Source organism: Syzygium oleosum, unplaced genomic scaffold (assembly GCF_021117445.2).
Source record: "Syzygium oleosum isolate NSW1041296 unplaced genomic scaffold, Sole_v2.1 Sole_v2.08, whole genome shotgun sequence".
Classification (NCBI taxonomy): Eukaryota; Viridiplantae; Streptophyta; class Magnoliopsida; order Myrtales; family Myrtaceae; genus Syzygium; species Syzygium oleosum.
In genome coordinates, this window is record NW_026607492.1 from 6,056,927 (window position 1) to 6,080,046 (window position 23,120).

The 23,120-nt window shown below is 44.2% G+C and overlaps 3 protein-coding genes and 1 long non-coding RNA gene across 10 annotated transcripts; 1 reads left to right on the top strand and 3 right to left on the bottom strand.

Annotated features, from left to right (window-relative positions):
• Positions 1–5,427: 5,427 nt before the first annotated feature.
• LOC115684992 (LRR receptor-like serine/threonine-protein kinase FLS2) lies at positions 5,428–7,798 on the bottom strand. Its single transcript, XM_030609965.2, has one exon. It carries the CDS (start codon positions 6,787–6,789, stop codon positions 5,491–5,493), a length of 1,299 nt encoding a protein of 432 aa, XP_030465825.2. The 5' UTR covers positions 6,790–7,798; the 3' UTR covers positions 5,428–5,490.
• A 1,558-nt stretch (positions 7,799–9,356) lies between these two features.
• On the bottom strand, positions 9,357–15,236 carry LOC115686010 (uncharacterized). 6 transcript variants are annotated; one of them, XM_056313996.1, is made up of 10 exons: positions 14,776–15,230; positions 14,386–14,669; positions 12,618–14,301; positions 12,344–12,398; positions 11,897–12,045; positions 10,766–10,849; positions 10,015–10,143; positions 9,741–9,881; positions 9,521–9,618; positions 9,357–9,440 (listed from the first exon to the last, which is right to left on the bottom strand). In XM_056313996.1, the coding sequence occupies exons 2-8, from the start codon at positions 14,532–14,534 to the stop codon at positions 9,744–9,746; spliced, it is 2,388 nt and encodes a 795-aa protein (XP_056169971.1). In that variant the 5' UTR covers positions 14,535–14,669; positions 14,776–15,230; the 3' UTR covers positions 9,357–9,440; positions 9,521–9,618; positions 9,741–9,743. The 6 variants fall into 6 exon arrangements, with proteins under 6 accessions (XP_056169971.1, XP_056169969.1, XP_030467044.1 ...); XM_056313994.1 differs by having other exon boundaries at positions 12,618–14,669; positions 15,122–15,236; XM_030611184.2 differs by having other exon boundaries at positions 12,618–14,669.
• On the top strand, positions 9,555–12,949 carry LOC130138812 (uncharacterized). The gene is made up of 3 exons (XR_008817088.1): positions 9,555–9,761; positions 9,914–10,033; positions 12,815–12,949. It is a non-coding gene; the product is annotated as an uncharacterized LOC130138812 (long non-coding RNA).
• Positions 15,237–17,174: 1,938 nt separating the features above from the next.
• LOC115683964 (agamous-like MADS-box protein TM6) lies at positions 17,175–20,305 on the bottom strand. 2 transcript variants are annotated; one of them, XM_056314000.1, is made up of 7 exons: positions 19,891–20,299; positions 19,656–19,722; positions 19,411–19,476; positions 19,169–19,264; positions 17,921–17,962; positions 17,753–17,797; positions 17,175–17,589 (listed from the first exon to the last, which is right to left on the bottom strand). In XM_056314000.1, the coding sequence occupies exons 1-7, from the start codon at positions 20,076–20,078 to the stop codon at positions 17,407–17,409; spliced, it is 687 nt and encodes a 228-aa protein (XP_056169975.1). In that variant the 5' UTR covers positions 20,079–20,299; the 3' UTR covers positions 17,175–17,406. The 2 variants fall into 2 exon arrangements, with proteins under 2 accessions (XP_056169975.1, XP_056169976.1); XM_056314001.1 differs by lacking the exon at positions 17,921–17,962 and having other exon boundaries at positions 19,891–20,305.
• Positions 20,306–23,120: the final 2,815 nt, after the last annotated feature.

A 23,120-nucleotide genomic window follows, 5' to 3' on the forward strand; every position in this document is an offset into this window, starting at 1 on the left:
AAAGCAATACCAGCGATGAAAGCTCGCCGATAGAAAAAGGAATTCGCCCGGTTATTTGGTTCTCAGACAAGTCCAGATATTTAAGATTCCTGAGGTTGCCAATCTCAGAAGGAATACCACCAGAGAAACTGTTTTCATGAAGATCAAGCTTGATCAGCATTCCCAATTTCCCTATGGAAGACGGGATTTTCCCAGACAATCTGTTTCCCGATAGGCCCAATTCGACGAGTGACCTCAACGATCCGAAAACAGTTGGAGGAACGGAACCTGAAACACGGTTATCGCTCAAATACAGCTTGTTCAGCCTGTAAAGGTACCGGAAAGTCCCCGGGATCGGCCCTGTGAGCTTGTTCGAGTCGAGGAAGAGAATGGCGAGGCGCGAGAGCCTCCCGAGCTCGGGCGGGATCGGGCCTCGCAAGTCCTTGAGGTTGCTGAGATCGAGAAGCTGGAGGGAGGTCAAGTTCCCCAAGTACGGGGACAGCGAACCGGACATGTATGTGTCCACCGGGAAGTCGTCGCCCGTGGAGAGGCCCGGCCGCGAGACGTTCACGACTCGGCCGGTGGAAGGGTCGCACGCGACGCCGGCCCAGGAGGCGCAGCAGTCGGACGACGGAGCCCACGACCGGAGGAGATTGGAAGGGTCCGACGTGATCCGGGACTTGAAGTGAAGCAATGCCTCTTGGTCCACAGGGTGACATGATTCAACAACGATCAGGGCACAGAATAAGGTTGCCGAAAGTGAGAAAAGGACGGTAACCGACAATGCTTTGGGGCGATTGGTTGAAGTATGCATCTTTGAGGGAGATCTGGAACTGTTTCGAAAAGGATGTCTCCTTGGCGAGAGTGAAAAAGGGTGCGAAGAAACAGCGTGCATGTGTGTGTGCGCGTCACGTGAGATTGGTTAGTGCGTCAAGCAAGTGTGCAATTTTTCTGCTCTGGCCAAGAATCACGAGGACACTTCTGTGGTTTTACTAAAATAACATATCTTTCGCCTAAAGCATGAGTATTAGGTACGACTTGAAGGAAGAAGGAAGAAGAAGAATTCCCTCGCTAAGGACGAAGAATGGAGGGAAGACCAAAACCATTTTAATAGCAGATGACACTAGTTTCTGTCTGGCATGGGATGTGCCGGTCTCGCACAGGTTTCGAGAAGCTGGGCTTGACTTCGTGAATAAACTATTAGTAGGTGGCGACCATTATTATCTGCCCTATCATTCTCACGAGAATCTTGAATTCCATGACTAAGACTTCTCCGGGAGGAGGAGCAAAACCTAGACTGCATTATCCAGTGTATCTTCCTTACTGTTTACAAGAAAAAGCCGGTTTCCTCGCCCTTGCGCGCTCGCGGGGAGGGAGAGAAGAGGTTCGGGTCCTCGTCGCAACGAGCTCGAGCTCGAGCTCGAGGCGGGCTTGCGGGAAGATGAAGATGATCATTGTCCACATGATCCATGGACCGTGAAGCAATCCTTTTTGGTCCTGCTTAGCGAGCTGAAGCTTAACGTGGTCGGTGCCTTCGTCGTACAAGAAATTGTCACGGGCGAGATCGCTTGGTCCTTACTACAGGGTTGGTTCTTGAATTATTGCGAAACAGAGTGTCGTGTCATGAATTTGGGGAATGATTCTCGGCGGTGCACCCTCCCATATATTCAATTGTCAACACAGGCTGCTGCTGTTCCCAATTTCGCTATTCAATTCTCGAGATATTTTATGGATTTGGAGTTTTAACTACCTAACGTGATGAGCTTTTTCAATGTCCAATGATAAAGAAAGTCCAGGATAATTGCCCGCTTGTTTCCAATATTATGGCGCGCAGTCCAATCACAATGCTGTTTTTTCCTCCAGATATGTTCCTAGTTCTGGGGAAGGGGGGTGAAATAGAATTTGAATGTGGGTTTTGATTAGAGGTGAGCAACCGGGCTGGTTCGAATGCGGAAATCAGATTCCTCCGTACCGAATCGCCGTTACCCGACCGGTTCTAGGAAGAAATGGTCCAGTTCTGGGTTCCGAACCCTGCAACCGGCCTTTAAACGGTTTGGTTCCAATTCTTATGTCAGAGCCGCCGATTCGACCCGAGAAACAACCGAGTAGGCCAGTTCTAGGGTCGAATCGGCTTAAAAACCGGTCTTATACACCTTATTTGAGGGGAAAAAGGAAAAAAAATAGTGAGATGCGACACGGGAGAATAAAACCCATGACTTCTAGCTCGAAATAGGCACACAAGATTGGGAACTAGCATATAATCAATTATATGATCGTTACAAAGCAAACTTGAGTCTCATGTGGAACCGGGAACTAGCATTGAGGCAACCAGTTCGGTTTTTGGCCGATTCCAAGTATAATCATTTCGGTTCCCTAATCTATTTTTTCAGAATTGGGACCTAAAAGGTATCTTCTAGGTTTTACTTTCAAATTGACCCATTTTGGAATCGCTTAGGCTGCGCATGGCAATCATTCTCTGCTCAAAATCTGATTCTGGGCAGAAATAATTCTTTTTGATTCTGTGCCCAAAAACAATTTTTAAGCATTTGAAGGCGTTTGGTAACTACCCAAAATTTTTGTTCTTAGAATAGAAAAAGAACAGAAATACGTTTGATAACTACACAAAATTTTTTTTTATTAATAATATTTTAATAATATTTTGAATTTTTTAATATTTATTTCTTTTATTTTTCTTTCTTTCCCCTTCCTTTCTTGGCCATGGCCGGCCGCCGTCACCGGCGATTGGCCACAAGCCAGGGCCGGCGAAGGCGTCGCGGCCCTCGTCGCCGGTGACGGCGAGGTCGGCTTCGCCTTGGCTGGGCGAGGCCGCGAGCCGCCCTCGCCTAGGTGGTGAGGGAGACCCTCACCAACCACCGGTGAGGGCCGAGACGCCCTCGCCGGCCACCGGCGACGGCTGCGACGCCCTCGTCGGCCCTGGCCTGTGGCCGATTGCTGGCAGCCGGCGGCTGTGGTCGGCGGGTGGCGGGGCCGAAGAACAACAACAACAAAAAAAAAGAAAAAAACCAAGAAGAATCCGTTCTAAAAAAATTGTTCCAAAATCAAGAAGCTACTTTTTTTTTTATTCTTGATTTTGTTCCAAAACTAATTATGAACACAATTTTTTGTAAAATTGTGCTCGGGCACAAAAATTTTAACAAACGGATTTCTGTTCCCAAACTGATTCTGGGAATAAAAGAACAGAATCAATCACTATTTGGCAAGTTGCCAAACAGGACCTTACTCTTAATTTTGATGTATTTTCGAAATGCAAGAACATGATGATGCTATCCTATTTAAATGTTCTTTTTAACATGACATCCAATAGTGACCAAAGAAAAACATGACATCCAATGTTCGAGCTCAAGAATGAGGTTGACCAAATTTTATATGAGGCTTTGGAATGATAAGGTGGAGACCTAATGTTAAATTAAGCGGAAGGGAACAGATTGGATACAATCATGATGCCGAAAGTATGACACGTCTATATAAGAAATATTGCGTCTTGTAATCAACAGAGATGTCAGAGTAATCCCATTTTTCTTAAGCTGCGTTTGGTTCAACTTTCTCGAAGAGCTTTGGTTCGGCTTTTGGGGCCTTTTTTGGCCAAATGCTGGCCTTGGCAAATCTGAATGCCCTAGGCAGTGGACTTGCTTTGGCTTTCAACATTTGCAGAAGCCCATTTATAGGGTTAAACGATCTTTTAAATCCAAAACTACCCTCACTAATTTTTTCTTTTTTGGATTTTGCCTTCGTTGTTACTGTACATCTTCTCTACGTGAGAGTGTTCGGCAAGGCCATATTTGGCCAACGAGGTTGCGCCACCCGAGGCGAATGTTCCTAGGTTCCCACGACCCAAGCGGCGGTCGCTTGGGTCTTGCAACCTCCATGAGTCATGTAAAGGTCAGGCAACCTAGGCGAGGGCTGCCTGAGGTTGGGCGACCTTAGGCAACGGCCATTGGGGCTAGATTTGGCTCGCTGGAGGCCTAAACCCTTTGCCAGAGCCGGCAAAGGGTTTGAGTTTTTCCAAAAAAAAAAATATATATATATATATAAAAGGCAACCAAAACCCTTTGCAAGAAAAAGTTTGCCAAACACTATTTTACCGAAAGTTGCTTTATATACGAAATGCAATTTGCATTTCCCTAAAGGCTTTTAGGCTAAAGGCCTTTGCATTTTTCCAAAATCTATTTCCAAAGTCGAACCAAACATAGCCCAAGAGTGCTTGCGACGATCGCAATCACGAGGAACGTGTTAAGAAATCGCATCACGACGCATCGTCCTTAACCCGTTCACGCGACGAACGCATCCTTCGGATTATCATATGCCCCAACATATTAAGTACATTACCCCCATCAATGTCCAGGATCAAGATCAACCCAAGTTCACTTCGCCTCAATGGGCAAAAATCCTAGTTCCTCAAATTCCGGGCAACCGTCGGGATCTGCTCTACGACCTCGGGGCCACGGGGGATGGCCATGGAGAGATCCCAAAGCAACCGCAGTAAGAGAGGTCGGTCAATCGAGCGCCTTATATCCACGGCGGGACGGACGCTTTCCGACGATCGCCGGAGAACGGTTTCTCGGGGAGATTACATGAGGATCTTACTCATCATCGCGATCGATCGATCGATCGATGACCCTTTGCTATGTCAACATGTTCATGAAGCGAATTGCTCTCTCGGAGGAACATGAGCTTCGGGTCATTCTCCGTTCGAACTTTCGGGACGATTAGGCCCACGCGTGATGGGGCTCCAGTACCATCTGTGGTCCAGGATATATGAACAGGGACAGACAGACGGTCCGTACCGCGCGTGCGCGCCTACGCGCCTCGAAGCGTGCGAATGTGTGCTCCCCCTTCCGTCCCATTTTGGTGTCAGAACAGAAATGACGAAAGCGACAAAGAGAAGCGTCTCTCCCTCTCACGAGTACACGAGAATTGCCGGACAAAATCTTCCGCAAACCATTTAATTTTAGAGTTAATAGTACAAAACTTATACATTTATAATAAATTTATTCAAAATTAAAAATTTGATTATCAAAATACTGAATTAGATGATATTCAATTGCTAAATTGGATGAGATATATTAATAAACGGATGTACTAATTTAAAGCTTTATTATCATATTTTTGTGTTTTCTCGTGATATTAATTCAATTCAACCAAAATTAACGAAATGTAAATTTATTACAAATATACTGATTTAGAATTTTTAATGATCAAAAAATTAATTTTGCATATTTTTATAAAAAGTGTATCAATTTGAAATTTTCATGGTATTAACCGTTAATTATTAAGGACAATTTAGTTTAGTTTTTTTTGCTTGATTTTCTCTCCCCCGTTTCCATTAACGAATCCAATTTTTACACTCGCACCTACACTAAAAGAGAAGATAAACCCAAAAACCGAAAAAAGATTATTATACATCATCAGCAGCAGCAGCACCGCCACCGCCACCACCACCACCACCACCACAACGTAGTCACGTACAACGTAGTACGTACAAACAGCGCTCTAAGGAATGACAGGGCCGAAGCTCTTGCACTCCGCCGCCGACCTCTGATCGGCCCCCTGGCAGAAGAAGAAGCGGGCCGGGCATCTGTACAGGCAGTTCCCGCCCAGGCTCACCCTCACCTCCTCCTCCTCGCCGCCGCCCCACCCCAGCCCCAGCAGCGGCGCCGGTATCGGCCCCATCAGGTAGTTCCCGCCCAGCATCAGCCTCTCCAGCCGCGCCGCCCCCTGCGCCGGCGCCGCCGCCCTCTGCGCGTACTCCGTCGGTATCGCCCCGGAGAACTGGTTGTTCTCCAGCGCCAGCGCCGACAGCGTCGGCATGGCCGCCATGAACGCGGGGAGGAGCCCCCTGATCCGGTTGTCGCTCAGGTCGACCGCGATGAGCTCGCTCTGGGGGAACGGGGAGGTCGGGGATTGTATGGAGTCGAAGCCGTTGGAGGAGAGCGTGAGCTGCTGGAGCGACGGGTGGGTGAACAGGGCGGAGGGGACCGGGCCGGCGAGCTTGTTGTGGCTCAGGTCGAGGACTTGGAGCGAGCTCGCGAGCTGGAGGGTCTCGGGGGCTAGCTCTCCCTCCAGGGAGTTGTTCCTCATCGTGAATTGGACGAGGGACGGCGGGAGCGCTCGTGGGATCTCGCCGGAGATCGCGTTGTCGCTCGCGTCCAGGTAGAGCAGGCTGACGAGCGAGCCCAGCGCCCCCGCCGGCAACTCGCCGGCGAGCTTGTTGGACTGGACCTCGAGCCGGGTCAGGCTGGAGAGGGCGCCGAGGCTCGCGGGGATCGAGCCCTCGAGCTCGTTGCCGTCCAGGTAGAGCTCCTCGAGGCTGGAGAGGGAGGAGACCGAGTCGGGGATCCAGCCGGAGAGCGAGTTGCGGGACAGGCCGAGCCGGCTCAGCCGCGTCAGGTTGGAGAGGGAGGCGGGGATGGGCCCGGCGAAGTAGTTGCCGGAGAGGTCGAGGGTCTGGAGGTAAGGGAGGTCCCAGGAGACGGAGGCGAGAGGGCCGGAGTAGCCGGCCTGGTCGAGGGCGAGCTCGGTGAGCCGGCTGGCGCCGGAGTCGTCGACGGCGTCGCAGCGGAAGCCGCAGGTGAACTTGTCGCTGAAGAGGGCGTCGCAGGGGTCGGCGGCGAAGTCCCACGAGGCGACGCACGAGCCGGGGCTCACCGAGCTGGGGTCCAGCGCGCCCTTGAGCTGCTTCAGGACCGCCGTGTCTCCCCAGTAAGTCCCCGCGCTTGCTCCGAGCAAGAGCGACAGCTGGGTCGATAGGAAGAGCAAGATCACGGAAGATCGAGAGCCCATTTTCTTCATGAATATATTCTGGCAATTGAAAGATGATCAGCTGTTGCGAGGCTCCACGAGGAAGAAGATAAGAGAAAAAGGCAGAGAGTGCTCTGCTTTTGCAGCAGAGAGAGAGAGAGAGAGAGAGGGATGATCGGGAACCGTCCGATCGAAGAGGATGGTTTCTCGATGGAGGAGAAAGTGGGGAGGGAGAATTTAATGGGTGGTGAGAGAAAGAGTACAAACTGCAAAGTGGGGGAACAGCATTGGCAATGGCAAAGGCAAAGGCAAAGGCAGAGGCAGTGAGGGAGAGAGAGAGAGAGAGAGAGATGTCTTGATCTCAGCGATCTTTTTAAGCTCACGGGGCTCACGGGAAAGTCTGTCAGAGTTTTCTCCCTCCCTCTCTCTCTCTCTAGTCCTTGAGCTCAAATTGCCATGGAGGATTGAAGCTACATGCGTGTCTTGTAGCGAGGAGAGGAGGAGATGAAGAATTATAGAAACAGAGGGATGTTACTGTTTCGTTTGGTTTAGGCAGGGGACTGGTCTAGTGCTAGTTGTGGTTCAAAGTTTGGACTAGGATAAAAAGGTTGTGGTCGAGTTGTCCCCGAGGGCAGTTGCTAGTTAGTAACCACCGTAAATTTCTCGTTGAAAACGATACGAGATTATGGTACCTGCTGGGCCCATGGCGGGTCACTCATTCCTGGCCTGGAATTTCATGTGAATGTAGCAACTCCGGAGCAGAAACTCGTAGGACAGAGAGAGGAAATGCTGCCAACAGTGATAAGTGAGGAGAAAATTTGGTCATGCTCCTTGAAGTGTCGATAGGGTAGTATGCTTGAGGTTGTTCTTTTCTCGATTTGAAATCGTATAGTAATTTGGATCCAACCTTCCAAATTTGATACGATGGGGGATCTCGTGAAGCTGTGTTGCAGAGGAATTTAAACATTAGAAATGAGGACTCAGCACTTGTGGAAGTGCAAATTGCAAGTCTCCTTTACCAAGCTCAACTAAATTTTATTTGCCTTGAGTCGTTCCCTTCGATCCATCCGTTCACTTTTCAAACTCACATTGCGCTTTGACATGCGATGCTACGACAAACAAGCTGGCGACAATCGTCGATTGGAACACGCATCACATGCCGAATCAATATGTACTAGTAAGTTTGTGACCCTTAATCACCGTTTGAGAGATATAAGTAGTGCCATCATCATCTGCCCTAACTTTCGAGAAATGGCGTGTTTGAAGGAAAAAAGGTTGCTTTAGAGGCAGCTTTAGCTATAAGCAAAGATCTATCGCTTTTTTCAACCGGAAGGTATGTTCCATTTCACTTACCCTGCTTTCCCTTTTCTAGAGGCCGAGACAAAGATAAAGGAGAAGGCCGAATCATTGAGTGGGGGTTGTCTTTTTAAAGATCCATCAAGCTATATAAGTCCTGATTCCAATACCTGACCTCCCGGAAACTGCATGGGCACTCGAAGTAAGTCTCATCATTGAGACTGTCAATAATTGGAATTAGAACAAAACCAAACGTGTCTTACTTTGTATTCTTTATTACAAAGGGCTCCGGTACCAAATACCATGTGTCCCCACCTTACAGCTATTCTTGGCTGTAGGTCTATTGGATGTCATGCGTGGCGTTGCTATCTTGTTTCTATGTTTTGTAGTATGCCCTGCTTTTCCTTTACTCTGCTCTAACTTTCAATTATGTGCACTGCCGAAATCTAAGCGTAAATCAGGAAGAGCACAGCAGTTTTACTGCTCATATCACGTACCCGTCAGTTTTCAAAACTTACAATTTTTATTCCTACTTTTAATATTAGATTTTAAATTGCATTTCCCACCCAAATTTGCCCAAATTGCCCCCACCCACAAAATATCCTACCCACCCATTCCTCTGTCTCTCCCAACGCCCACTCCACAAGCTCACACCTACAGGTCCAATGCCGACTCTCCACCGTGTGCGCTGCCTTTGCTCCTCCGGGGGCATCGCCAACCTCGTGGGTAGCGGTTGCCGCGCCGACTCGAGGCCAAATTGAGGTCGGGCGACCTTGAATTGGTCACCATGACCGAACTCTACTACATAGCTAGCAAGCTCGAGGCCAAGCACGGACGGCTTCGGTGATCGCGAGCCACAAGCTCAGGCCAAGCTCGCATGGCCAAGCCGCCGCGAGCCTTGATTGAGGTCGCATGGGTAGAGGGCACAGGGAGAGGGGCGGTGGGCCGAGGTTGTAGATGTCGGGGTTGGGCGGTGGCTCGTTCTTGTTTGGGGTGGTTGGCTCGATATTGTGCTGTGCCATGTGAGGAGAGAGAAAGGGCAGGGGCAAGAGGGGTTTGGGTGTAGATTTTGAGGGTGAATGAGTAAATGGGTCTTTATAAGTTGGAATGGGAAGTAAAGTAGAGAATAAATTTTTGCTACTTTCTCTGTACCTAAGTATTGTATAAAGTTATCACGAAGGGTGCAACATTGCATTCAACAAGTTGCTACGCGCGCCAGATATATTGTGTTTTAATGAGGTCTCATGGTCCCAAGAGGTCAGATCGAAAGCGTTTCCTAAACTGAATGCATCTGTATCCAACTCTGAAAAGGCAACACTCAATGCGCTGCTAACATCATAGCACAATAAATTTCATGCATCAAATCCTATCCTCGTTCTTCATATGAGCAGTGACGAAGGCAAAATCTAGAGAACAGAGAAACTTCCGTTAATCTTTAAGAATGAACTCAATGATTGACCATATGTATAACAAGAAAGAGATGTACCTGAGTATCGTTCACTATCACAGAAAGATGACAATACCCATCGAATAAGAAATGTTCCTCCACCATTTCTCTTTGCTCGTCTTTTGGCTATGAAATGACTGCACATTCGAGGCAAGGGTTCTAAATACATCTGTTATCTTGGCATCTTGTCAATGGAAGTATCGAATGAAGAGTAAATATTCTACTCTCCTCAAAGAAAGTTACCAGCAGATGAACTTACCCATCAGACCGTATTGCTCAGGTACCCCTCTGGTGACCACTCAAAGTTACGATTTGCTCCTCGGCTTTCTTTGGCAAGCTTTGCCAAGTGGTGCCTCACAGATCTCTCGTTTATTCCAAATGATAGTTTCATCCCTTTCACCTGTTAATTATTATTGGAAACACATCTTTCAGTGAAACTCGCGGAAGCCAGCATGGGCAGAGCGTCCATTTGCAGCAGCGGAGCTGCAAAAATGAGGTCAAGCAATCCAAAAATATTTCAAGGATGATGGTACCTCAATCAAACAGTTTGCAGTAAGATTTATGTGATTTCCACCAGAAACTGCTGTCCCATTCACATATATTGAACTCCTTCCAAGATTCTTCAAAAAGAAAGTACCATCTCTCTCCAGCTTGATAAGTGCCTGTGTAAAATGAAGTTGTGGTCATCCGAATTTCCAGATACGACTTAAAGAGCAAAGAGACGTTTAAGAGCCACATTGGCCTATAGAATGGAAGAATATAGGAAATCCAATCTTTCACTCTGTAAACCATCATGCAATTGCACCAGGATGTCAGGTAGTTTTGCATACTATAAGTGAAGTTGCTGTTTCCCAAAAAAAAAAGAAAAGGATTTGGCATGTCCGCAACTTAGATATACTTTTCAGATGAAAAAAAAGAGAAATCTCCAAAAATTCTTTTTTTATATAAGAGCGACAATCTTATGATGTTACTAGTGTTTCCATTTATGTTTGCAGCCCCTCTCTGTGTGGGAATCGAGCATCTGTTAAAGAGCACAAACGGCAAACAAATGGAACAACCAGATTGTCATTAAAGAAAGAGTTTGCGAGAAAAATGTCAGAACAGTGTACTGTAAAGACAGAGCAACAGATAAGCCAATAGCAATTATCACACCAAGCAACCACATACAAGTGATCAGACATTAATTTCTATCCCATGCTTACAAGTGCCACGAGCATAATAAAGCTAGAAAAATAGTGAAAAAGGGTGTGTGTCAAAAGTGTCAGATAGACCAAACTACTCAACCTGCCGTCTAGATATTTTGTTAGTTCCTCCTCTTCCCAAGTCAATATCAACCTGAAAATCCTCTGTTTCCCTTCCAAGTACGACCTGAGAAGCAGAAGCATTTCTCAATTCGAAACAAAGAAAAATGACAACCAATAGGCCAATAAGGAGTTGTATTAAGCATACCAACCAGGCAAACACTGCATTACAGCAAATGAGAATGTTTCACAACTAATACAGCCTAGGATTCTTTCTAACCGTAGAACACAACAGTTAACATCCCCGCATTTATATAGCTGATAGCTATCAAAAGGAACAAGTTCCAATAAGTCCATGCGGCATCTAACAAAAACATTATATATAAAAAAAAGGCAATAGTAGTTATTGATCCGTCAATATGCCTAAGAAACTTTATCACCAGTAATGTGTCCTTCAACATGTTAGAACCTGTTAAATCTGGTTTGTTCTAACGCTTAAAACTGGGTCCGGTACTATGAGGAAGGTCTGTCTTGCAATAGAATACATTATCAGATATACTATGAAACGATTGACTGCTTTCAACAACCAGCAACTTCATCGAAAAGCTTACAGAACCAATGTCATGCATGGCTACCCTAAAGAAAAACCACAGACAGGACACGGATACTGCAACAAGCAACACAATTCATTCCTAGATAAAGTTTCCTGTACAATGTGCCAAAGGGGATTGTTTTCTTTGCCTACCCACCCTAGACTGCTTCATCTTGCACTAGGCTTTCCTGAGGTTTCTTCAAATCACAGTGCATATGAAGATTAGATAAAATTTTCAATGAAATAGACTCATTGAGATCGAATTGAAGAAATGCTCCACTTGACATGTTTGAAAGTGCTTTATGCTGCTCGAAGCAATAAATATAGAGGATATTCCAGGTAGCAAATAGGAAAACTTATAACTCAAATCAAAGGTTATAAGTTTGAATGTGCAAACAATCTTAAGTATTCATACAAAAGCAGATCATCTTAGTCCCAATAATTTAATGGACGTGATAAACAGCATGGGTTCCGGTTGGATATGTAGTTTGCCGTTACAGAACAAAAAATTTTAAGAAAAGGAAGTAGCTCCATATAATGCTTACAAGCCCTTGAGTTAGACTATCTTCAAATAATGATCACCTCGTCCTTCCTGATGTAATGCTTTGAATTCTGGCCATATAAAATTGCAAGTGGACCTCCCGAAGCAATCGCTTGTTGTATGAAAGATCCAGCACATCGTTCCAATCTAATGGCGGACTCCCTTTTATCCCCATGTCGATACCTGAAGACTAAAGATTAAACAAAAAGAAAGAACAGAATTTAAGTTGTATAGCAGAGTTCCCTTTTCCTTTGATAGGCAAAAGAAAGCTTTAATAATCAGTCCCTTTCGTGATAAAATCTGATCATATTCTAATTACTGACTTGTACAGTTGCAAAATCCTTTGACCAATAAAAGCATCGATGAATACTAATAATGAAATTAGGATGTGTAGTGTGTGACAATGGAATGAATGTCTACACATGGAAGTCCCGAGGGAAGCCAAAAGCAACAATGAACTTTGTCATGCCCAAATCCAGCTGTGTTACCTTCTCCATTAACATGAGAATCTCGATCACCTGGATAAAAATCCATGCTATGTATCTGAAATTAAATAGCAAACATTTAAAAGAGGGAACATATATATGAAAGTATGCAGGCATGAGAGAAGACAATAATGCTCAAGGCGGATTGCAGCACCACATGTGAGCATGCACTCTTTCCGTGTGCTTGCACTCTTTTTGTTGTGTGTGTGTGTGTGTGAGAGAGAGAGAGAGAGAGAGAGAGAGAGAGAGATTCAAAAGTACAATCATCGGAAAATACCATTTCCCAAATCTCCGTAAGCTTAGAGTCATCATAATCACTTTCGCACTCTTCGTCAACAAATCTTGACAGACTACTGTCTAATTCATGAAAAACAGATAAACTTGAACATTCACCATCAGATAAATTGTCCGTTGGATTACATTCTTTGAGGGACTTGCCCGTAAGTGATCGCTCTGTAGAATTTTGATCTTCAGGTTCTCTATATGGGGGACTCGTCTCTGCAGGAGCATCAATTTCCTCTCTGGTAACCACAATAGCACTTGCAATATTGGGAAACACAGTTTTAATTCCACAACTAGCAGGGAGCTTGTTTGAACCTTCATCTGGCAGTTTGTGTTGTTCCACTGACTGATAATTTATGGAAGTTTTGGGAGGATTTTCTTCTGTCTTGAGGAGGCTTATTTCTTCCTTACTTTCATTGTTAGCAGGTGAGGAGGCATCACTCTGGGAGTCTTTGTGGCTTTGACATGTTACAGAAGAAAAAGGTACTGTGGACGAAGCTAAATCATCATGCCATGGAATGTGTGGATCCTCTCTGTTCAATGAGCATACCATCATTTCATCAGAAATTTCTCCAAGATCATGAATGGATGATTCATCAACTTCTAAAGAATTAAAAATGTACTCTCTGCATTGAGCAGGCTCTGACATGTCAGAGACAACAGCAGTTGCTGAAAATGTGAAATCCTGACCTCCAAGACACATCTCTCTATTCAATTTTGGATCTCGAGCTAAAAGCAAAACATCTCCATTGTGTCCAACACCATGATGGTTCACCGCATGCCCGTGCAAGCTCCCAGAATAACCTTCGCCTTCATGTAAATCTATTTCACACGCCATATTTAATACACAATTCGAGAGATCAATATGGTCATTTGCTGAAGTAGCAACAGATGCATGAACTTGACCATGGGTAAGCTTGTCTGGCAATACCTGTCCCGAAATTGCAATTTCATCATGGTTTGATGAACTTATGTTCAGACTATCCAATTTATTATGAAGTGCATTCCTTTTATCACCTGGACTTGCGCTCAACAGCTCTTGAGCTAAAATTTCCTCAGTTGTCCTTGACAAGTTATGGTAGGAGTTACTGTCTAGGGGTGCAGTTGGTGCACCTGATATACCAGGAATAAAGCAATTCCTGAAGTCAGCACAATCTTCTCCTATAGTAGAGCGATCATGAGCATTACCCTGTTCAAAAGCGTGATCACCGTCACTTTTTCCTGATTGCTTGACTTTGACGAGTGGAAACTCTCCAGGATGACTAATATAGTAATCCTTTCTGATAGAATCATTTTGCTCACTTGCTTCAGTTATACCCCGATTCAGACCATTTCTGTGGTGCTGGATGCCCATCTTTGTATCCTGAACTAATTTATGGCTCCTAATAAGGTGTCCATAAACAAAATCTTCGGAACTCTCGTGAGACTTAGCCCTGAGTAAAGAAGTAAAACGAGGAGCACTATTTTGACTGTGCATTCGCTTACTCCTGACATAATAAAACCGACAGGTGTTTTGAGATTTTCTTTTTGCTCGAATGTCCGTGTTTTCCTTGCGTCCCCCAGATCTCACACCAGAGAGTTCAAACTCAGTCCCGATCGGAGAAGCTCCAGCTGAATCAGGATTTGCACTTCTGTGATGCTGGACGTCCACCTTGATATTCCCAACTACATGGTCGCTCCTGATAAGGTGTCGATAAACAGAATCTTCAGAAACCATACCATTAGCTTCGGAGGAACAAGAAACACGAGGACTGCTTTTTCGCCTGCGCACTTTCCTCCTTGCATAACAAAATCTCCAGGCACTTTCAGATCTTCGTTTAGCTCTAACATCTACAGTTTCTTTGCATCCCCCAGATCTCGCACCAGAGAGTTCGAAGTCAATCTCTGCAGAAGCTACGGTCTCGGCCGACATTGCGTGGCCGAGGGGGGATCGATTGTGGTGGACTAGCAGTCAATGCTCCAACACAGAAGTTCCATGTAGAAGCAGAGTGCTTCCTGCTCTACAGCTCACTCGATTGCTTCCGGCGAAAGCAACACTAGCTCGCACCTATAACACAGACACAACATCAACACAAATAAACACAGGCAATCCGCGAACGCGCACGCATTTTCCATTGCATCAAGCCGAAATCGAAGCACAATTCAACCTCTACACATGCGATTCTGCGAAGGTAACGATTGCCTGAAGAGGTGCACATTGCGCAGACGCCACTGAACAAACTTTAACACGAGAGGAATCAACTATCAAAACACATAACTGGCCACACAATCGGCAACCGCGACGCAGCGTCGCCGTTCACCTGCTCCCGACGACGAGGATCTAGACATCCTCATCTAACCTCCGTCGTGATCTGAACCGGCGAAGCCGGCGGAGATCGTCGGAAGATCAAACCGAACGCAACTTTCGTCTCGATCCGCCGGAAGGAAGAAGGCGGCGGCGGCGGCAAACCGACAGGCTATTCCGGACATCGGAGAGGAGAAGAGAGTCGAGCGGCGTACCTGAGAATCTCTCGAGCGAGGAGGCTCCGAAGCAAGCGCCGCCGCCATCTCTAGCGGGATTCTCCCCCTCGAATTTCGAAATGGAGAGAGAGAGAGAGAAAGTTGTTGCAAATGCAGGCAGCGCGAAACCAAGCGGAACGCTTTCAGTTTTACCGGGAACTGCGAAACGGGAAGAATGAAAACGACGGCGTTTTTAGAAGCCAATATAAAAATTCATTTTCCGATTTTTAATATACTGATTTTTCGGCTCAATTCCAAAAGACAAAAAACACCAACTTTAACAATTTTGGCCCGAACTTTTTTTTTTCTCATGAAAAATCACAAACTTACAATTAAATCCAAAATTTGACATGACCAATTTGAAAATTTCATACCACGGGGGCCGGATTTGGAATTCAAGTAAAAGTTTGTACTTTTTATTGAGACAAAAAAAGTTTGGGCTATAATTGTCACTCAAGGTAAAGTTGGTGTTTCTTAGCCCCTAATTTTTCTTGTGTGTTCTTTATAATTGATATTCTCAAAATTAAATTTATTATTATTAAATATGCCTGACTCACATATGAAACTACTATGATATGACAAACAAATTGTGTCACTGGTTGCGGTTACTAAATAAAGCTATTGACAATACGTTACGTTACGTTACGTAGGCTATCGAATTTTTGGTGACGCAATATTGTTATTCGTAGCATTGCTCAAAAGCGAATCAACAACATATAGTGCCATTCTATTTCTTCTTCTGTATTGTATTGGATATAGGTTAATAAGATTGTTTATTTTTTTTTTTGTAACCCAGGGAACCCCCGCACGGCGGACAGCCGGGAGGTAAACCCTGGGGGCGACACGTACTAGTTACCACACACGTGCACCGGTTAAGTCACCCTACGGCGCCCGGGATTTGAACACTTAACCTTTTGCGAGAGGAAGAATGCCCTTTCCAGCAGCGCCACCCAGGCGGGTGGTAAATAAGATTGTTTATGATAACGATAAGTTTCTATTTTTAAATTTAATATCGAAATTTCAATATTGAACATAGGTAAATCCTAACAAGGTATGGAATCATCCTTACCAAAAAAAAAAAAAAAAAAACAAGGTATGGAATCATAGTTTCTTTCGAATTTATTACAAAGGGAAGTAAGTTTTATTTTGATGGAAAATTCCATGCAAAAATAATACTTTTCTGTTTGGCTTGACCCAAACAAATCCTGCTTATCATTTGAATGTTATATTTACTCCTTTTTTTTTGTTTTTTTGCAACGGTTCGTTTTCTAAGGCTCATTTTATTTTGCAAAAAAATGAACGATGCTGAAATTTTTTTTGTAAAAATGATCGTTCGTATCGCTTGAAATGATTAGTCAATGAAAAATGTTTTCAAGCAATACAAACGATTATTTTTAGAAAAAATATTTTTCAAATTAATCATTTTACGCGAAAAAAGTGGAGCTAAAATAAGTGGATCCTTTTCGATAGCCAAGCAAGACTCCATCACAATACTCGAAATAATTCTTAATAGTTATACCATTTTCTGTTTTATTTTTTTGGTACAGAAATTCTAAAACAGAAGCAACTGCCCCACGTAGTCTTGTCAAGCAGGTACGTTAGCTTTAGCTAATGCTAATTCCAGCTCCAATGCATCTAATTTGATTGTGCTCTCATTATTGAAAGAAACTTAAAAAATGAAAAATAGAATAATTACGTTACTACAAGTTCAGGTTACAAGTAATGAAGAACAGTAAGCAGTTTCCACAGGGAAAAAGCATGGCTTGGCCATCCAAACAAGGCTTCCATACTCTCACACACCACAACTTTTCCTGGAAGAAGATTAAAGCAGAACATTGCGATCTGAATATAAACTACATGTTGGATGCATAAAGACATTCTCATCAAGCCAAAGCTATTGTAAATCAGAAGACTATGGAGACCCAGGGAGTTAGATATAATATCGTCGCAAGAGACCAAAACGCTAGCCACTCGCGCTACTTCATGCATGGATGAGCTGATAGTATTGCTTTTTGCACGTACTGATAGAGTTTACTCATTGCAAGCAAGAGACTAGACAACAGCTTGTCCATTATTCTGATCTCAAATCCACATACTAACAGTAATTGCAAGAAGGAACGCACTTCAGTTAACTCTCGGACTCCTGGTCCTTGTCTCTTTTCTAGTCTTACTTCTTAACATCCCCCGAAGAAGATTACCAACATGAGATTTAGGTGGAACTTCCGAAAATGTTCATAAGAAAAAGAAACATAAAACACCCAAAGTAGCACCATGAAACCGTGACTTCAATTAAGGCTCAAGTCGGGCAGAAAGTGTCCTTCACTGGAGAGATCATGGTCACTCGGATGAAGCCGGAGAGCATACATGGCCGATGCTCCGTTGTGGTTGGCCAAGTTGGTGATGGCAGATTCATAATCTCCCTCAATATCTTCACCTAGTCCATATTGCAGATCCTCATATGTAGCTCCCTTAATTTTTTTTTCAGTCGGCCAAACCACACAAGATGACATGGAGACACATACGCATATAGTGACGGATCAGTTCTTGGCATTATTGATGAACAGTCCAATATTGAAAAAATCTTTAGAAGGAAATGTACGTGAAAAATGGTCTGATTTAAAACAAGCTTACGGATTCTAGAAGGAGACCTCCATATCTTTGCTCTAAGGCTTTCACCTGAAAATGAACAAAAAGAGCATATAAATGGCATGAGGATGACAAGAAAGACAACTAAGCTAGCTAGCTAACAACATTATAGAAAGAAGAAACAATAAATATGGAGAACTTTAGTTTGCCCACCTTTTTCTTGTGAGTATCAGTTTGAGTCTTGAGGACATGGTACTGAAAAATGAAGGTTGAGAATGGAATAGTTAGCTCAAACGAGTTGTGAATTTCTAGCTTGGTCGATCAGTTAAAGAAGCAATTTATATGGGGCATTTATTCCACAGTAGCGCACATAGATATGTCCATGCTAAAAACACACATCTACTTATTGGTCCGCCAAACTTCCTATAGGCGCAGCCAGTAGCGATGGATTTTTATGGATTTTTCACCGTGCGATGCATCATCGGCGGCAACATGACAGTATTTCTTGCCATAATAGTCACCGAGACTGCTTTTTAGCCTTTAAAAATTACAAGATACAGCCACAACATGCTGCCAACTTGAAAGGAGACGGGAAAATCTCGTTTCTTATTAACCGAAATAATACTTGAAGAAAGAAAGCTGAATACGTAGTAATAAAGCTTTGTGGATGCGAGTTGACATTGGATATCTTATGAGATAGACTTCCAAACATTAGCGCAAGAGAAATTCAGAAGAAGTGAAATTTTTCTGCGCAACAACTTCTCCAGAAATAATGGAAGCTCGTAAAAGCAATTGCTGCCTCTAATCATGCTAATAGACTGCTCTAGAATCATGATCTTGCAAACAAAAGTGAGGTCCAAACGCTACTACCAACAAATACAGGTCCTGGACCAGACATCTATTTAAGGTTATAGCCGTGGCTATGTCTATGATAATTTTTGTTGAGGATCAAGTTTAAGATAAATGTAAATCTATGTTGAATGGACATCCAATAAAGAGGATGCGCATATGGTGATGCAATTGAGAAGATGGGGGTGAACCGAAAGGGGCTAATTCAACAGGAGCTTTCTGCATGTCAGAGACAAACTTGCTCCACGCTTGAAAGTTTCTCGAGGCATGCAAGCAGTTGAACTGTTTGGACCGGCTTCGCACAGCTAGGTTTTCCAGAACCTCTGAAGTTTGAACTGAGCAACAAGTTTCAAGACCATCATGCACTTTATTGCATTTTAAAGGAGAAAGAAAAACTAGAAATGATAGTTTTTGGTGTATCCTCATCTTTTTACCGATCCACCTCCGATACCATTTTAATCTTGAGACACAAGCTAGGGTATAACCCCATAATTAGCGCTATCTATCTTAGCAATTCTTCAATCCAACATCCATTACCTTTTCTGACTGATCTTCCTAGCAAGCAATATAGAAAATTAATCGAAAGTGCGGTGCGCGTATCAAATATGTAACCTTTCTTTGCCGCACCGACTGCACGGAAGACTCGATTGTTTGCTCAAGACTGTACAGTTCCGTGAAGCTCAGGTCGTTCAATTCATGGCCCAATATCTGCCTGCAAACGGAATAACAAATATTTTCCTCTCAAATCTTGAGACATTTTAAGTACAGATTTTGTGAAAGAACGCAAGAGGTTGAGTCCTCTGGGCTTTCATTTTCTATTAGCTGACTGCCGATCCGAGCTTAACTATATAAACTTGCCTTATCTCCTTCCGGAGATTGCTATTGACCTCCTTTAGTTTCCTCAACTCCTCTTGCATTCTCTGTATGCAGAAGACCCACAACAACCATATCTTTCATTCTTAAAGAAATATCAAGAAGACTGTGTGGAACAAAATGAGCGAGAGAGAGAGAGAGAGAGAGAGAGAGAGAGAGAGAGAGAGAGAGAGAGAGAGAGAGAGAGAGAGAGAGAGAGAGAGAGAGAGAGAGAGAGAGGGTGAACATCGTAGTGGGTAGTCCACAGATCGACCCCAAGAGCCTTCTGGTAATCATCGATCATCCTTTTTGTCCTAAACAAGCAGCGAAAATTAGCCAGAGCTTAAAAAGAACAAAGAAGACATCGATCTTGAATTCGCACCCACGCACACATGCACGTTGTAGCGTCGAGAAAAGGAAGAAGATAGGTGAAGAATCTGAACAAACAGAAAGTTGAAAAATTCGCGAGAAGGGTTGATTACGTGGTGGTGGGGCTGATGTACTCGTGGAGCTTCTTGTTGCCGGAGAGCATGAGGATGGAAACCCTAGCGTCGCAGAGGACGGTGAGCTCGTGGGCTTTCTTGAAGATGCCATTCCTCCGCTTCGAGTAGGTCACTTGCCTGTTCGTGTCGTTCTCTATCTTCTGTATCTCTATCTTCCCTCTACCCATCTCCTCCTCCTCCTCCTCCTCCTCCTCCTCCTGCTCGATCTGGATCAATCTCTCTCTCTCTCTCTCTCTCTCTCTCTCTTCAAGCTAAAGGAAGATGGTCTCTCTCATCTTTTTCAAGAATGGGGAATAGGACTATTAGGGTAAATAAGGAAGAAAAGGAGGAGGGGCCTGTAATAGTTTGACAGAAGAATAGCCAATCGCAAGTGATGCTGACATTGGTTCCCTCTAAGAAGATGTCCACACGACACAAGAATTCAAGACATTATCGAAGGTTTCATTTCGTCCAATGAATTGTGCTTAAATCACACAGATCAAGAAATGACACGGATACGACGTCGTGGAAACAGGGTAAAACCCAAGGGCAAGCTGCGCTACGCAGAAGGGTGCAATACGAATTAAAAGCAACCGAAAAAACTCTCACAGCGTAAATAATAACCATTTCATTTCTCCGTATGTTTCTATTTTTGGGAACAATAAAATTTCATTTGGCAACGCAATTTCATTTTTTTCATGTCTGAGACAAATTTTTAGCCCATAAATAGATTTGGAACAAAAATGAAAAGTAAATTATTTTTTTACTTTTCTATTTCTGAAATAGAAACAGACATAATAACACTCTTATTTCTCGCCCTCGCCGCTCGCCACCGCCCCCCATCACACCGGCCGCCCACCGCTGCCCGCCAACCGTCCACCACCACCCGTCTCCACCAATCGGTCGCCGGGAACAGAAATTTAAGAATAACCTATTAAATAAACTTCTATTTTGAGAACAAAAATTTTGTGTCGTCATTAAACGCTACTTTTTACTTAGAAACTCGTGAATAGAAATAGATTTTAGCCAAGGAAGAGAATGGTTATCATTTGCGCCCTCAGTGTGCCGATTCCCGAAAAGGGGCAACTCAGTGTTTATTCTAAAGAAATTGAATAAATATGCTTAAACCCAAGTTAACGTGAAATTAGACCTTAACAAAATAACTAAAATAGAAAAACTAAGAATTAACAAATGGGCCAAAGATGGTGCTGAAAATGGGTCTAAGAATACAAAATTAATAGCCGCAAAATATGCCTAAACAAGGATTGTGAGAGTGCAAACCAACCACAAAGGGGTTCCTTAATCTGACCATAGTATAAAAGTTTGAATGAACTTTTCGGGGATAAGGACAGCAGGAGTGCCATAACTTTCATACGACGCTCATTTGAATGTCATAACTTTTTTTTTCGCTCACTTAAGTGCCATATCGGAGTAAAATAGATCATTTGAGTGCCACTTCCGCCAAATCATCTTATGTGACTTTTTTTAATTAATTTTCCATTCGATGTGGATTTTTTAAATGTTTTTTTATTATTTTTTGAATTTTTTTTTATTTATTTTTTGATTTTGATTTTTAGTTTTTGTTTTCCTTTTTAATTTTCTTTTTTTTTTCATGGCTGGCGAGGGTCATCGGTGACCCTCGCCGGATGCAAAGCCCTTCACCGCGAAGGCCCGGGCAAGGCCATCGTGGCCTCGCCGGCAGTGGGCGAGGCCACAAAGGCTGTCGTTAGATCTGGATAGCCGCGAGCAAGGCGGCCTCGCCAGATCTGGCTGTGACGCCTTGCCCGCGACCGCCCAGATTTAGCTACGGCCTTCGTGGCCTCGCCCACTGTCGGTGAGGCCGCGATGCCCTTCGCGGCCTCGCCGGCAGTGGGCGAGGCCGCGAAGGCTGTCGCCAGAACTGGGCGGCCACGGGCAAGGCGGCCTCGCCAGATCTGGCTACGACGCCTTGCCCGCGGTCGCCTAGATCTGGCGACGGCCTTTGCGGCCTCGCCCACTGTCAGTGAGGCCGTGATGGCCTTGCCCGGACCTTTGCGGCGGAGGGTAAGGCGGACCTCGCCCATCTGGGCGAGGGCTTCGCAGCCGGCAAGGGTTGCTGGTGACCCTTGCCGGCATTAAAAAAAAAAGGAAAATAAAAATTCAAAAAAAAGTAATTAAAAAATTCCAAAAAAATAAAAAATAATTCAAAAATATATTAAAAAATTATCTATGTTAGCGCCGGTGAAGCCATGTCGGACGACCAGCATCTATGTCGGATTTTTCGGCTAGACAAATTGCCGATGGCACTTAAGTGATCGTTTTTTCAAATTTATGGCGCTCACTAGTTATGACACTCTTAGTGTTCTTATCCTAAACTTTTCGCATAAGTATTGTGGCCCCGTAACTCGTTTCGATTTTAAAAGATGTGTAACTCATTAACAACACAGCGTGCGTGCGGACCTAGCTGCCGGAAGCACAAATTCTCGCGCAGATTATGTTTAGTGATCGCCTTCGTCCATCAAGTGGTCTATGAATAAGTCCATTCACTATATTGCTCCCGACTTCAATTTTTCTTTCTACATATTGTATTCCGTCCATTGGACAGGCAGCATTTAATCCACCTACTTAGAATGGTACGACAATCACATTGGATCTTTCACCTGCAACATCACAATTATACCAATTCATTAGAATTCGCAACAGGGCCAAAGGTTCACAAAAAAAATCACATCACAAGATATCGGATTCAAACTTTTGGGTAGAACTTCTAAAGTCTGCTCAGCGATCAAAATTCATCCTGAGATCATAAGATCTCCTCAAATCGGTTCGCAATGTGCACGGAACACATTGTTAACATCGATGATGTGCTCTTTCTTTTCCTTTGCTGGGCGCATCGAAAGTAAGCTTGTTTAGTGCCCTTTTTTTAATCTATTTTTTTGCCTTGTTCCGACCTCATTTCTGAATACTTTCTCAGAAGGTGAGAGAAATGAGAGAAAGGAGAAAGAAGATCAAAGAGAAATTTGCCATAGAAGCAGAGGGGGGGTGAAAAAAGAGCGGTTGTTGTGTAGCTAGGAATGTTTGCTGCATCAGTGGAAGTAAAGCGCTCGTGAGTGGAGTGGCGGTGTAGTAGAGTAGGGTTCGATAGGAAACGTGCCATGTCTGCTGCTTTTTTGACCACGAAAAAGATCATCGAAATGAATGCCGTCGGTCTCATCTCTTTTACCCCATTTTGAGCCACCTTTTTCTTGTTG